Here is a 16,143-nt window from a genome sequence, read left to right on the forward strand (position 1 = left end):
ATGGCAGAGTACCCAGTGTCTTTTTTTATCTCCCAGAGATGCTTCACTGTGCCTCTCCCTTGTATCTCTCACCTCCCAGTTCAGTCTCTGCTAGTCCTGTTCATTTTATCACAGCAGAGTCTCTCTCGTGTCATCCCCTTCTTTCTATCCTATTAATCCTATCTTTCTATCCTATTAATCCTATTAAAGTTGAGACCTTTGTTTTGTTTCATTCTACTACAATTAGCCAATGCAGGTTAGTTTCCTCTGATCTTTCTCCCTCTCCTGCATGTTTTCTATACCATTGACAGAGTGCTTCTTAGTAAAACAGAGCTCTCATTATTCACTCCCAAGCAGTCACGGAGTGCCTGTCATGCGAAGGGGGTTATGACGGGTCCTAGAGATTCATGGGGGTTCGAACACCGTCCCTGTCGTGAAGCGGCCTCTAACACTTCCTTCTGTAATAGCATCGGTGGTTCCATATTGTTCCATAATTGCACTAGGCTGGAGTGTTTTAGAGGGCACAGATCTACCGCAGCCTGGAGGCTCGGCAACGGCTTTCTTGGGAAGGTAAATAAGGGACAAATGGGAATTAGGTAATGTATGTGTGTGTTGGTGAGGGAGCAGTAGGACAGAAGAAAGGACAGGCCAGATTTGGAAGAAAAGTACCTTCCGGTATGGACACCCCAAGCTTGAATTACTTGTTGGATAACCAAGTAGAGAGGTCTTTTAGACACACAGACAGGCAAGTGATAGCTTTGGGAAGAGGTTCTGAGGTGAGAGACGGTGACTGGAACCGTGAGACTTGAGATACTCAGAGAGGTTGTGTCAGGTAAAGAAAGGAATGGTGGGCTAGGGACACGACCACTGATGTCCGTGGGCATTGGAGATGGAGCTCATGAAGGAAAACAAATGAATGGTCATCAGAGGTGCCTAGAGAACCAGTTCAGTGAAGCCCGGAGAGCACAAAGGTTGGAGAAAGCAGGGGAGTGATCAATGGATTGAAATTTAATGGAAATGCTTCATGTGCTCAGAATTGGAAATATGTACTGGATTTGGCAGTATAAGTCATTGAGAACTTTAAAGACATATTTCAGTCCAGCATAAGGATGGATACCATATGGAATACAGGAAATTCAAAGTCCTATTGGAGGGAATGAGAGATTGAGTAGGGGGTTTAAAGAAAATATTGACAGTGTAGAATAGTTATCCTGAAGAATGGGAGAGGGAATTATCCTAATCAAATTCACTCTGTTTACTAACAAAGCGCCAGCCCTGTAGCTGGCAGCCCTAGCACCCCCTCTTCTGGCCTTCTCAGTCCCCAGTCACTGCGCCCTGTCAGGCAGCCTGCGCTTACACCAGAGTGAACTGCTAGATGCTTCTCATATGTTTGTTTCCTACCCTCAGTTTTGCTCCAGAAACCCCTCTCTAAGATGCCCTATTTTTCTCTCAATGTCCACACCATACTTACTCTTCACATCCTTCTCTCAGAAAACCATCCCTGACCTCCCCCATTCCACACTTCATTGGACATTACCATTTCATCTTTCTATTATGTTTTATACATACCTCTTTATGTGTTGCTTTTTACTCTGCGTGGACTCATATTCTTTCCTCTCAGATAAAGTGCTAAAAGCAGGGCCTGCATATGGCGAGCATTCAGATATTTGTTGGACAAATGAATGGGGGATTTTTATAAATCTGATTTCACCTCTTCTGGGACTTCTTTGTGGCCTGGAACCATCTCTGTCTCACCTTCACCTCACCTTTCTCCTAGTTCAGCTTTTTTTGGGGAAAAGGGTGATTCAGCTTTGTTGTCATCCAACCCTTGTCTTGAGAGCCGTCACTGAGCTAGTTAATGAATACCTTAGTGCTGTTATTGAATGGTCTCTGATTAATCTATAGGCTTTAGCACAGAGTTGCACTGATTGCTCCCTAGCTCAAAAAATAAAACTGGGCTTCTGAAATGTCCTGCTTTGCATGAAAATGTTCACTTCCTCTCATTTCTCCATCTGAAAAAAATTGTAGATTCCTAGAGGGCATGGCTGTCTGCCAAGACTTGCTGAGAAACCCCACATGGAAGTCATATTCTTTGTCCCAGGACTATTCTGCCATTTCTCTGGTTTTATCTGGAAGAATGACTGAGGAAACTGAGACCGAGAGAGATTAACTAACTCACCTAAGGTCATATGGCTAATAGGTGTTAGAATCAGGATTTGAACGAGGTCCTTCAGACCGCAGAGCTTGTACTCCTGAACACTACGGTATATAGCCACCCCTCCCCACTCACCACCACACATACATGGTCATCTCTTATTGGCTCACCAGTGAATGTGGCTTCCATTTCCCATGGCCAGTTCAGGTGTATGTCCGTTTCCTTTATTGCCAGATCTTCAGAGAGCCCCTTAAGACATCTGCCCACCCCATCTCCTACTCATTTTTCTATAAAATTACTGCTGTTGTTATAGGGCTTAGGACAGTTCATAAATAGTAAGTATTATCAGTTTTTCATAGTATTTTAATTTTTCCTTTGCAGCATTTCTCAAGCTTTTTGGTCTTAGGACCCCTTGATGTCCTTAAAAATTGAGGACCTTGGGGCATCTGGGTGGCGCAGTCGATGGAGCATCCAAATCTTGGTTTCAGCTCAGATTTTGATCTCAGGGTCATGGGATCGAGCCCCACATCTGGTTCAGCATGGAGTCTACTTAAGACTTTCTCTCTCTCTTTCTCCCTCTACCCCTCCCCCTCACGCTCTCTTGCTCGCTCAAAAAAAAAAATTGAAATTAATAAATCTTTTTAAGATAAATAAATAAATAAGAATCCTTTGCTGTATTAGCACCATAGATCTATAACTCATGAATGATTTGTAGTATCATGCACTGATCATTTGGGAAATACTGGTTCACTGAGTTACACAGATCTTCCAAGTACTGACACACAGTATTAAAAAATCACATACATTATTATCACTACCAGCTCATCAGGAAACTCCAAATACTGTGAAACTGTCAGGCTCCCAGAGTCCACTCTATACTTGTGAGAAAATGAAAGTGATAAAGGCAGATATCATCTTAGTATTTATGAAATAGTTTTGACCTCTTGAGCCCCCTTAAAAGGATCACAGGACCCCCAGGAGTCCCTAGACCACACTTTGAGAATGCCTGCTGTTTGGGGAAGAAAAAGTGAAGTGAAGAAAAAGTGAAATATGGCATGGACATAGAACATTTAAATCACCAAATTGTCACATTCTAAGCATCCCAGTCACTGTTAAGCCTTGTCCCAACAGATAGCTGACATGGATGCCCTAAAATCCTCAGTTAGTTTTTCCGTGGAAAAATATGAGGGCCACCTCCTCAAATCAAGAACACCCCAGAGCCATTCTCCTAAGCAAGCACCTAGACCTAAGGTAGTATATTTAGTTAGCTGTGATGTGCCTGCCTGAAAGGGACCAGAAGCTCCTGATTGGTGGACAGGGAAGATTTTGAAAACAGAAGCTAAGGCCCGCGCATTTTATAAAGCAGCCTGGATCCCAGGAGTTAATAGAGCCAAGGGTCCTGAGTCATCACTGAAACCCTCCAGCCCAGGGAAGCTGAGACTGGAGAGAGGCTGAGGTGGATAACCTCAAGATGTATCTCCTTAGAGAATGGGCTAGAGCAAGATTGAATGCTGGGTCCAAGGAGAGATGGGGCAAATTATCTTTTCCCCTTCCACATTTATTACAGGCAACTCTTTTGCCAAGAATGGAACAGGAAATTAAAGAATAATAGATTGTTTTCTTTTAGTGTGTATTGTCTTAGGATCCTCATTTCTGTGTGTTTGCAGGTCACTGAATTGATCATTATGTTACTTATCACTTCCCTATCAGTTAAGAATAGATCTCATATAGTATATATTTCTGACTAGGCTGCAGGGTGCAAGAGAGCAGGGACCATGTTGTATTTCTTCTTTACCACTGTATCCATCTCACTTAATACACAATGGGTATTTAATGATCATTTGTCAAATAAATGAAGCCTCTTTCCTAATGTGGAGACCTAATGTACCGTGTAGTGTCAGCAGCCAGCATCGGCTTAATGTAAAACCACAGATTTAGTCCAGGGAAGTGAACTTCTATGAGAAGTGAGGCAGTGACCCAATGCAGGTATGGGGTAATGCTCAGGTGTGGGGGGCTAATTTACAGTATATAATCTAAATACATGTTCATTAAATTAAGCACTGTACCTACAATATACAAAGCACTCCAGGAGATACAAAGATGAATCAGGCAGATTGCCCCCAAAGAGCTTGTAGTTGGTTGAAAAGGAAAGCTGAAAGCACGTATATAAAGAACTGTAGTAGAAAGTAGAGCTCAAGTACTCTAAAACAGAGGCTCGGGGCTGTGGAAGGGTGAAGGAGGTTTATAGAGGAAGAAGCTGAAGGGCTGGACGGTGGACAGTGGCGAGGATTTCCACAGCTGGAAGTGTAGAACATACAGACCTGCAGGCAGTGTGGCTCCATGGTCGGGTCTGTGAGCGGAAAGAGTGAAAGATAAAATGGAGAAACTAAATTCGGGTCAAAGCTGGAAGGATCTTGAAGGACATTTTTAGGACATTGATTGATGATATTAAGTGTTATCATGGGATTCAGCAAAGGAGCCCAAGAGTGCCTGAGTCTTGTCTTGTCCTGGCCATATTTCTCTTTCGTGAGCCCTGCAAAGGAGATACATATGCCCAAGGCACTGTTTATTAACATCTAGGGAGATACATACACCCAAGGCACTTTTATTAACATCTAACACAGAACCTCAGCTGAACTGAACGTGTGGGTAGAAGCTCAAAGATATTTCCTATCCCCCTCCCCCTGCCATCCAATCTTGGAATCTTACTGTATTTTTTTTTTTTTTTAAGATTTTATTTATTCATTTGAGAGAGATAGAGCACAAACGGGGGGAGAGGGAGAGGGAGAAACAGACTCCCTGCTGAGCTGGGAGCCTGACATGGGGCTCAATCCCAGGATCATGACCTGAGCCCCCAGGCACCCCAAGGGATCTTACTGTATTAATTATCGTTTTTATTTTCTGTATTTTATGATGCTTTGACATTTTAGGAGCCTTGCTAGCTGGGGAGAGACTGCCCCTCCCAGTGCAAACTTCATTCCTAGACAGTGAACAACTTGTCTGGAAGTGTGCCTTTCATATGCAAATCAACCAATCCAAACCCTCAGCCCCAACTTTTTATCTAATGCTCACACACCAAGACACACCAAACCAAAGTTTCCCCTGCCCTCAATCACTTTTAGCTAGGACCACTCCTATAGACCAGAGCCTGCTGAAATTACTCAAACCGCCCAATCCTAAACTTGTCAGATGTGCCTACTCTGCCTCAGCCGTTCCTTCTGAGGAAACCATCATACAGGTTCGGAACCATGCTTTTCCCTTGCTCCTTTTGCCTCCTAACTGACCCTAATACCTCCCCATGAGGCCCTGCCTGGCATGGCGTGGTATGCCCCCTTCTCTTGAGAGCTATAAGTAATAAACTCTTCCAAAAGTTGCTGTCTCTGTGTCTGCCACCTTACCATTTCTCATTAGAACAAAATCAGAGGCACAATAGGAAGGCATTGGCCTTCAGCATAGCACATTGCCCTGAGGTATAAAAATTTAGGGGATGCCAAACAAAGGGACAGTTGAAAATATTAGTGTCTTTAAGTTTTAAATCTTTAACCCAGAAAATTTAAATCCATTGTAAGGCTTTCCAAATTTACCTGTCTTATAATCAGGGCCTTTGGGGTATTTTAAATTCAGGAGTGGGATAGATGTCACTTGGATACATATTAGTATATTTATTAAAAAGGAAAAATAAGGTCATAATTTTTCAAATAAAAATAAATCTGATTTGGCTAATTGCTTTGACAATAAGGACTGGCTTTGCTAACTATATCATATGGTAGATAGTTTTGTAAATTAAATGAGCTAAATCTGTGGCTTTAAGGTTTTGATGAAAATACCTTTAAAGCATGTAATAAGATAAAATTATTTTATTAAAAAATTAACATTGGAAAAAATGTTGGCAGTGATGTATTGAAATTAATGATATATTGATTATTCCAACCATTTCTTTTGGGTTAAATAATGTTCCTTTAAGTAAAAGAATAACCTCTTTAAGAGTAACCCGTATTTTTATTAGTAAATAAAAATGAATCCTTTTTGGCATCCTCAGAAATCAAGAAATGGAATACTTCTAACAACTAGGTAACAAATCATGGGGCAAGTTGGGTGGTTTAGAGTTCTTTGCTTTCAGTAAAGTCGAAAGACTACCTGATTTGATTGTCAGCCAACAGATCATTAAGATCAATTGTGCTGATAGCTTACTATGTGATTCTGGTGTATCATTTGAAAGGAGATCAAAGAATTGAGTGCCATTACTATAACCAAATTCTTCTGTTCCAAGATACTATTTATGTGAATAAGGTTTCTCAGCACTTAAAAATCTAAATATAGGGGCGCCTGGGTGGGTCAGTTGTTAAGCGTCTGCCTTCGGCTCAGGTCATGATCCCAGAGTCCTGGGATCGAGCCCCGTATCAGGCTCCCTGCTCGGTGGGAAGCCTGCTTCTCCCTCTCCCACTTCCCCTGCTTGTGTTCCCTCTCTTGCTATGTCTCTCTCTGTCAAATAAATAAAATAAAATTAAAAAAAAATCTAAATATTAGATAGGGAAGGGAGAGTTGATGTTGAGCCATGTTTGATTCTAATAATAAATAATACTGTCTACAAATATTTCATCACCAAAACACCAATTGGAAAAAAAACTCACTAAGAGATACATTTTAATAAAATTTTCTTTCTAAGCTTAGTAATTACTTATAAAATGTATATGTATATATCTTGATCAATCTTATTGATAAGAATTGTAATAAAAATCAATCCAAGAGAATTTTTAAAAATTCTTAGAGACTCATGGTTACAGGAATTTTTTTTAAATTTTAAGTACAGTTTATTTATAACTTTTTGTTGAAGAAAATTGTTGATCAAAGGTGATCAATAAAATATAGTAAAGCATAAAAATATACATTAGCATACAATTCTCTAGGGAATATGGGATTGGAAGTATGCGTTGAAAGAGAAAAAGAACTGAGGAAAAATTTGTAAGTGATAAATAAAAGTTCTATTTTAAATTGTCAGTGCAGGGGCGCCTGGGTGGCTCAGTCGGTTGAGGATCTGCTTTCTGCTCAGGTCATAATCCTGGAGTCCTGGGATTGAGATCAAGCCCCACATTGGGCTCCCTGTCAGCGGGGAGTCTGCTTCTCCCTCTGCCCCTCACTCTGCTCGTGCTCTCTCTCATTCTCTCTCTCAAATAAATAAATAAAATCTAAAAAATAATAATAATAGTAATAAAAATAAATACAATGTCAGTGCAGAGGGCACTTGGGTGGCTCAGTTGGTTAAGCGTGTGACTATTGATCTCAGCTCGGGTCTTGATCTCAGGGTTGTGAGTTCAAGCCCCGAGTTGGGCTCCACACTGCATGTGGAACCAACATAAATAAATAAATAAATAAATAGTGCTGGGAATTATATAATTTACATATTTAAACTTTTGATGGAGGCGCTTGGGTGGCTTAGTCCATTAAGCATCTGCCTTTGGCTCAGGTCATGATCCCAGGGTCCTGGGATCTAGCCCCACATCCGGTTCCCTGCTCCCTGCTCAGTGGGGAGCCTGCTTCACCCTCTCCCTCTACCCCTCCTCCCACCCCCCCCATGCTCTCTCTCTCTCTTTGCACTCTCTCTCAAATAAAATCTTTTAAAAAAATAAACTTTTGATGAAAAAAATGTTGACTTTAAAATGGAGTAGGTGGGAGCATACCTGATAGTCAGCTGAACAAAAAATGCTTCAAGACCACTGTTGGCATAGGACTTACCTCCAGGGCGTGTACTCATTGAGAGAATAGCAAGTGATAAAGCACTTTTACATTCTGTCCTTTTTGTCAAGTGTGGCATGGACTCTAGCTTGAGTAAATGAAAGGCACACTTCATGTGAGCTCATAGTAATGAGAAACAGACACACCGATGTGTCTCCCCAGGGATTAGCTACATAGAGCTCGAGATAAAAGCATCGTTGCAGTGCATGGGTGAACGGTGAGTAGGATTTTGGTATGGTTAGCTGGTTGCGAGGCTATGGGGCAAGAAGTGAGTGCTTACGGGTGTTGAGTAGTACTACAAACGCAACACCCAGAAGTGCTTTCTGGGAACACTTGTGTTCCGACAGCAGGAGTGCAAGGCTGGGGCCAGGATGGGGAGGCAAACAGCCTTTTTTTTGCCTCAGCTCAGCCTGTGCGGGGTCCCCTTCCCGTCTCATGGTGTCTCTGTGTCTTTCTCTGTCTCCTTGCCCCTGCAGTCACTGCTCAGCATCCCGGGCTCCCCGTTCCTCTCCCGGCACAACAGCAAAAGCAGCATCTTCAGCTTCAGGGGGCCCGGGCGGTTCCGCGACCCGGGCTCGGAGAACGAGTTCGCGGACGACGAGCACAGCACGGTGGAGGAGAGCGAGGGCCGCCGGGACTCGCTCTTCATCCCGATCCGGGCCCGCGAGCGCCGCAGCAGCTACAGCGGCTACAGCGGCTACAGCCAGGCCAGCCGCTCTTCGCGCATCTTCCCCAGCCTGCGGCGCAGCGTCAAGCGCAACAGCACGGTCGACTGCAACGGCGTGGTGTCCCTCATCGGCGGCCCGGGCTCCCACATCGGCGGGAGGCTCCTGCCAGAGGTGAAAATAGATAAGGCAGCTACCGATGACAGTGTAAGAAAGTAAACACATAGACGGAGCCTAGGCATGGCAGTCTCTCCCGCGCCCTCCTCTCTTCTCTCCGGCCCGGCCTCTGGCTCCCACGCTCAACTCTCCCGTCCCCACCGTCCCCACCACCCCCCGGCCGCTTCTGTCTTCTCCCTCCTGGTTTGTTTCTGTTTCTCTCTTCAGCCCCTCCTTGTTTTCCCTTTCACTTTAATCCCTGCTCTGTTCCCACCCACCCCCCACCAACTTCTTCCTTGTTTCTGACTGTTGCCCGACCCCATCAACTCTTCGCTTTCTTTTACTTCCTTTTCTTTCTCTCCATCTTTGCGAGTCTCTTTCAGCCTACGTGTTTCCCTCTCCCCCCCCCCCCACCCTGCTTTGACTGAATGCCTCTGGCCAGCGGATCGTGCCCGGATGGAATGAGAATGGCATCCTGCCACCACCAATGACCAAGTCTGCGCCGGTTTGGAACTACCATTGCTTCTCTCCCTCCCACGTCCTCTCCTCATAGGGAAACAGCCTGGAATTTAAAGCTCTTATCTTTCTGTTAAAACAACAACAACAACAATATAGTTCAGAATAATTTTCCAGTATCCTCTGTAAGAATGAGGTGTGATTTTTCCAAAGAGGAACGTGGATACCTGGTGCTGCGGGCAGGAGGTGTGCACCAGGGAGAGCCAAGCAAGGAGAGGTTAGGGAAGCCGGTGCAGAACTGGAGCTAGACATTCAAAAGGGATTGAAATGGAAATAAATCAAAGGAGGGAAAAGTGGGAGGTTGGGGCAAGAACACATGGTGTATGGGGGAGGAAGGAAAAGGGAAGCGAAAGATGAATTTTAAATGTAATCAAATGTCAGGCTCTGGAGGAGCTACATATAATAGCTTCGTAAAATCACTTGTCTAGGGGTTTGGATAATGGCTCCCCTCTTTGGGAAAAGCCATCTCTTAACACTTCTTTAAATTCTAAGCTGTTTATACCTTTTTTTGTAGTTTCAAATTCTTGTAACCTCAGCGATCCTCATCCTCTGTACCTCTAACTCCTTAACTTCCCTCAGTCCTTCCTTAGCTGGCATAAGCTCCGTGGGATAGCATGCCAATCCGTTTTGTTCTAACACTTCAGTTTCCTCTAACACAGCACGAAGACAGCCGGTCCTCTAATTAGCATGTTGCATGTGTGGAGGAAAACTGGACAGTCAAGGATGGAATAATTCACAATGATCTGTTTTTAACATTTCAGGACAGTTGTTGACTGTACAGATAAAAGGCAGTTAAGGATGTGTTTGACATTGTCTTTTCTCTCCTGCCTTTTTATTTAATAGCAAAATACCCCCCCCCACACACACACGTGTTTGTTTAGCTTTTTACAAGCTACAGATTACTTTTATATTCATTATTTAATTTGCTCTGAATAAAAATTTCTGTAAGGCTGACCAAGTGGAGAGCATTATCCCTGTTTTTAGATGGGGAAGTAGAGCTCAGAGAATTTGGGCTCCTAGAGGTCACGCAGCTCATTGTTGATAGAGCCAGAGTCTTAGGGAAAAGACAATCTTCTCTTTCTCAGTGAATTTTAATGCCTTCTCTGTTTAGGCACATAGGCATTTTTCTTCTGGAAAACTGTTTCTTTAGTATCAACTATAATAGGAACGGTAATAATAACAAACAGTGGTTCCAAAATCCCCCCAAAACCAGATAGTTGGCCAAAATAAATGTTATAGATGATTATCTTTACTCTAAATATAATTTTTGTTTGTCTCTAATTCTATATCTAGAAGTAAATTTTTAAGCTCCATAATTAGACAGGTATGTTCTTTGAAAAAGCAAGAGATGATATCAGTAGAGAATGAGGGGTGGGTCAGCATGGACAGTACAGTTTGGGCAACTCAAATATTAAGAACCAAATTAAATTTTGACATTCTGGCTGGTTTTTTAAATATTTCAGCCAAATAATACATCTTGCTTTTTCTTTGAAAAGAAGGTATTAGAAAAGGTATTGAGGAAGGAGGAGATTGAACTTCAGCTAAAGGCAGATGAGCATGTTTGCAGGTTTGGTTTTTGGTTTTTTTTGCAGCTTCTGTTATAATGTGTGGGGGAAAAAATTTGAGAGGCAGTTGAGCAGATGGTTGTGGAAGTAAGGCTGTCTGCACCACCTTACACTGTAGCCTACAGAGTCCTGCCTTTGGGTTTTGGGGTGCCTGCACACTCAACACCCCATAAGCACTTAGGGGATTCATTGCAGAGGTCCTAAGTGATGATGGTGACAGATTTGAGGATTCCCAAGGCCAGGAGGGCAGATCCCAGAGTGGTAGGAAATGAGGTAGGCAGGACTATTTCATCCCCAAAGGCTTCATAACTAGGAAAACCTATTTCATTAGAAGCCGTAAAGAAGCACTTCCTAGCTATTAATTGTGTGGCAATCTATGTAAGTTATATTAATAGGCCAAAAAGACAAAACAAAACAAACCCAGACCGCATAGTGTGTGTGTGCTATGATATCAGATCTATAGAAAGACAAACTACCTACAGAGAGAGGGTGACTGACTAGAAGTTAATAGTAGTTGCCTTTGGGAGGGGAAATTAAAGGTGACTTTTTTCCTTCCTCACACTTTTCTGTTATTTACAGTTTTCCACAACAGACATAATAATTAGAGCCACCATATATTGGGTTCTTGCTATAGTTATGCTAAGCACTTTATATGCATGATCTCATTTAATTTCTTGTAATCATTGTGTTCGGTAGGTGGTTTTATCCTCTTAACAGGTGAGGTTCTGAGCCTTAGTGATTCATGGAAATGGAGCTTGAACCAAGGTCTTCCTGCTGTCAAAGAGGCCTTCCTGGCTGCTTGAATATTAGCTTCTTTGGGAAGTGGGAAAAACATCATTCATCTTAGAAGGACGCAACAGATTACTAACGTTACATGCAGTCCAGACCAGAGGAGCAGCGAATACCGCTTTAGGCTAGGATGTAGCGATTCTTACTGTCAAAACATTTGGGATGCGTCTCCAGTGGATTAACCACTAGAGTGCTTCCATTGTATGCTCATGCTCTGTGGAGTTGTATGGGAGCTGCTGAGGCGCACAAGCTGGGCTCACACAGTATTGATGCTTAGGCTATGCCACATCTGTATTTTTTCCTCAGACTCAAGTCAAGAAATATAATATTCTCAGGGCGCCTGGGTGGCTCAGTTGATTAAGCATCTGACTCTTGATTTCGGTTCAGGTCATGATCTCAGGGTCCTGAGAGCAAGACCCACGTTGGGCTCCACGCTCAGCAGGGAGTCTTCTTCTCTCCCTCTCCCTCTGCCCCTCTCCCTGCTTGTGCATGTGCTCTCTCTCTCAAATAAATAAATCTTAAAAAAAAAAAAAAGAAAGAAAGAAAAAAGAAATATAATATTCTCTGTGGAAAAAAAGATACCCGGACATCACCTCATTAGAGTTTCATCAGAAACTATTTCACCTGTTCATTAATTATTCAGTTATGATTAGTGAGTATTTTTCAATAGTTTAGGAATTTTCACTTTTGCTTTTTGCTGAAGCAGAGGATGAGGGGACTTTTCCCATGTCTTCATCTCTAAGCTGGAAAAGTAGGTGAGAATCTCATCACCATAGAGAGAGCAGGTGCTGCTGACAAATCAAAAAATCACAAGTAACTCAGAAATCATGTTGCACTAGCTTACACAAGCATCATCTCATTTAATGCACACCGCTGATAGATACTACTCGTGTGTGCATTTCACTGAGGAGGAAACCAAGGCTCAGAGAAATAAAGTGACTTGTCCAACATCACACAGTAAGTGGTAGGGTTAGGGCTTGAACGCAGGCAGTCTGACTCCAGTGCACTGGCCGGTAACCAGGGCACTGCACCAACTCTGAAGCCCGGGTTCTTCAGTTTATTTACTGATGTGATCCTGGGAGATTAATGTCACCTTTCTAAGCCCATTTCCTTATCTGTAAAAAAGAGACAAAAGGACCTGTGCTATAAGGCTATTGTAAAGATTAAATGTAATAACATTTATAAACTGTGAAGCATATTATTTGGCCCATTCCTGGTGTTCAGAAAGCCAGTTTCCATTTATTTCCCTATACTTTTTTGGCCTGCTTAGCCGTGAGAAGTAGACATTAAGATTTCTCCTGAACTGCTTGACTTGGCAAGGGTTGCATTCCTTCTAAAATCTTCAAGAACCTTTGAGAAGAAGAAATTATTGTGCAATTATTTTAAAGCCGATTACTGCAAAAATTTGAGAAAGGCTTGAACAGGAGATAAATGGCTAGGTTCTTTAAAGCTACTTCTAAAATGCTCTAAATTTTAGTTCCAAGAAAGGTAACTGCCTGATAAATTTCCGTTCATACATCTCCATGGGAAAGCAATTTAGTTGAGCTTCCTTGGGCAGATCTATAGAAATGTGGGCAAAATCTGCCATCTGCAGGTGTTGTAGGATATCTCTTTGAGAAGGACAGCTACAATTTAGGAGGTTGGAAATCCGAGGCTAAATGTCCTAATAAACTTTGCATTTGGGTTGAGAGAAATGGAACAAATTTGTACTGAGTTTAACTTTCAAAGAATGTAATTAAGGTTCTCAGTGGCTTCCTCTGTTACTGATAGTTTTACATGAAAGCTGCTTAGAGGCTGAATTCTAAGAAGGCAGAAGCTCCTGCCTTTAAAACATTGTTAATTCTTCTCTTTCCTCCCCAACAAAGTAAACAAAACAAACAAAAGAAATAAACACCTCCACTTACAGGAATAAAAAATGACCTGAAAAGATAGGGAAGGGGAAGGGAAAGAGTATGTGATCTTTCCTCTGGTCCTTGGGTCTCAGCGTGGTTGAAGGAAGAAGTCCTCTCCCTCCCTCCCAGGTGATAATAACTGAGTAGCTGAGCCAATAGCAGACACACCTCCCAAGCAGAGTCTGGAGGAAGGGTGCCTCTGAAGCTGCTATACATGGGAGAGTCCACTCCAGCATTCCTTCCCTCCAGTTGGCTAAAATCTGACACAAGATACGATAGCCAACAACCCGGATGGTGCGGCCACTTTGGAGAACAGTGGCAGTTCCTCAAAAAATTAAACACAGAGTTACCATATGATCCAGCAACTCTGCTCCTAGGTAGAACTGAAAACAGTGTTCACACAAAAACTTGTACATGAATATTCATAAAATCATTATTCATAATAGCCAAAAAGTGGAAACAACCCAAATGCCCATCAACTGAGGGATGGATAACTAAAATGTGACACGTCCCTATTATGTAATATTATTCAGCCATAAAAGGGAATGACGTATTGATATGTGCTCCAGCATGAATGAACCTTGAAAGCATGATGCTCAGCTTCATAAAGAAGGCCACATAGTATATGATTCCATTTATATGAAATGTCTAGAAGAGGCAAGAAAAGGCCACATAATATATGATTCCATTTATATGAAATGTCTAGAAGAGGCAAGTCTGTAAAGACAAAAAACAGATTATTGGTTGCAAGGGGCTAGGTAGAGGTGGGGCTTGGGATTGGCTGCTAACAAGTACTGTGTTTTTCTTTAGTATGATGGAAATATCGTGGAATACACTGTAAATATACTACAAGCCACTGAATTGCACACTTTGAAATGGTTAAAATGGTGAATTTTATGTTATGTGCATTTCATCTCAATGTTGTAAAAGTTGAAAAGAAAGAAGCAAATAGCCTGGGCTTTCAGTGCCAGCTTTCAAAACTTCACCTAGGGCCTGGGGTGCCTGGGTGGCTCGGTTGTTAAGCATCTGCCTTCGGCTCAGGTCATGATGCCAGGATCCTGGGATCGAGCCCCTCATCGGGCTCCTTGCTCCGTGGGAGGCCTGCTTCTCCCTCTTCCACTCCCCCTGCTCGTGTTCCCTCTCTCCCCCTGCTTGTGTTCCCTCTCTCACTGTGTCTCTCTCTGTCAGATAAATAAATAGAATCTTAAAAAAAAAAGAATTCCAAGCTAAGAAACACTAGCTTAAGAACCTTGGCTAATTTTATTCTGTGTCTCTCTGTCAAATAAATAAAATCTTTAAAAAAAACTTCACCTAGGGAGGAAGGATTTCAGGAACTACATCCATCTTGGATTCCTGCATACCCTGGTTTTAACAGATCAGACTTTTTTTAGTACAGATTTATTTTTCTCTGGATACTACTATCTTAGCCCCCAGTTAGTGTTTAGCACTTTTAAGTAATGTTCTTCATAGGGAGTTTTAGTTTATGTCATCCTAGGCAGTTAACAATGATGAATATATGTTTGCTCCCTGTCTCTCCATTAATCGGTCAGATCTGATGAATAATGAGAGACTCCATGTTTAGACAACAACCAGACCATATATAAAAATAGGACTTTCATCCACAACCTGTCCAAGAAGCCACCCCCCTTATCAATGATAAACAAGCCAGGCGACCAGCCTGCTGTAAGTCAGACTTGCAGGAAGCCAGATTGCTATCTCTAGTGACAATCCAGTAAGCTAAACAATAACTTCTATAACAATCAGCCCCAAATGGTCAGGACTTGATTACTAAGTGACACTTTCCCTAATTTCTGTTTCTGCTTTCAACTTAGGACCCAGCAGAGAAAGCCAAATATGCACCCCTAATCAATCACCTAGGATGCCCTGCTTCTCATTAGCCCACCTACAGCTTCCTCGTGCCAGCCACCTTGAAATCAAGGCACACCCTAAGTCTTCCCTTTTTTCCACTATAAACCTTTCCCACTCTGCCTGCCTTTGAGTCTCTGGCAAAACACATGTGATGGTGGCTGACTCCCTACGTCAAGCTCAGAATAAATAGCTTTTCCCACTTGATTGATCTTCATTTATTTCCACACTACAGATAGCATTTTATACATATTATATACACACTCTGTCCCATATTCTTTCTCAAAGGAATTGTACTGCGTAATCAGTATTGCAGCAGTGCAATGGGTAACCGTCACCCAGGAGTTACCAAGGGTGTGGATATGATGGTGGTGGAGTAGGAGCTGTCTGACCAGCTGAGAATTGTCCCCTACACCCCTTTGTACCACAAGACTCTCCCAGAAGGAACCCTTTCCTACTCAATCCCCTCACCTCTCTGAGCAACCTCTTCTATATGTATCACCATAGATTCGTTTTCTTTCATTTTCAAGGACTCATACAATATGTATTTCTTATTTGGCTTCTTTCACTCAACAAGATGTTTTTGAGATACATCCATGTTGTTTCAATAGTTCGTTCCCTGTTATTGATGAGATTGATAAGGTACTTCATTGTGTAAATACACTCTACTGTGTTAGTCCACTTTCCTGTTGATGGACATTCAGGTTGCTGAGAGCAGTCTTGTGCAACTCTTTTGGTAAATAAATGTTTTCATTTATATTGAATAATTATCTCAGAATGAAATTCCTGGGTCATATGGTAAATGTTATATTCAGCTTTATAAGAAA

General features: G+C 42.3%; 1 protein-coding gene across 5 annotated transcripts in view; it reads left to right on the forward strand.

Moving 5' to 3' along the window:
- The window catches only part of SCN8A (sodium voltage-gated channel alpha subunit 8), a 177,014-nt gene that overhangs the window by 104,410 nt on the left and 56,461 nt on the right, over positions 1-16,143 (forward strand). For 3 of the 5 annotated variants that reach the window (XM_078075979.1, XM_078075980.1, XM_078075978.1), the window contains exon 12: positions 8,344-8,739. In XM_078075979.1, the coding sequence (XP_077932105.1) occupies positions 8,344-8,739 (396 nt within the window). The remainder of the gene's footprint in view (positions 1-8,343; positions 8,740-16,143) is intronic. The other 2 variants (XM_078075982.1, XM_078075981.1) reach the window with 1 other exon arrangement.

This window comes from Halichoerus grypus, chromosome 6, assembly GCF_964656455.1.
Source record: "Halichoerus grypus chromosome 6, mHalGry1.hap1.1, whole genome shotgun sequence".
NCBI classification, from domain to species: Eukaryota; Metazoa; Chordata; class Mammalia; order Carnivora; family Phocidae; genus Halichoerus; species Halichoerus grypus.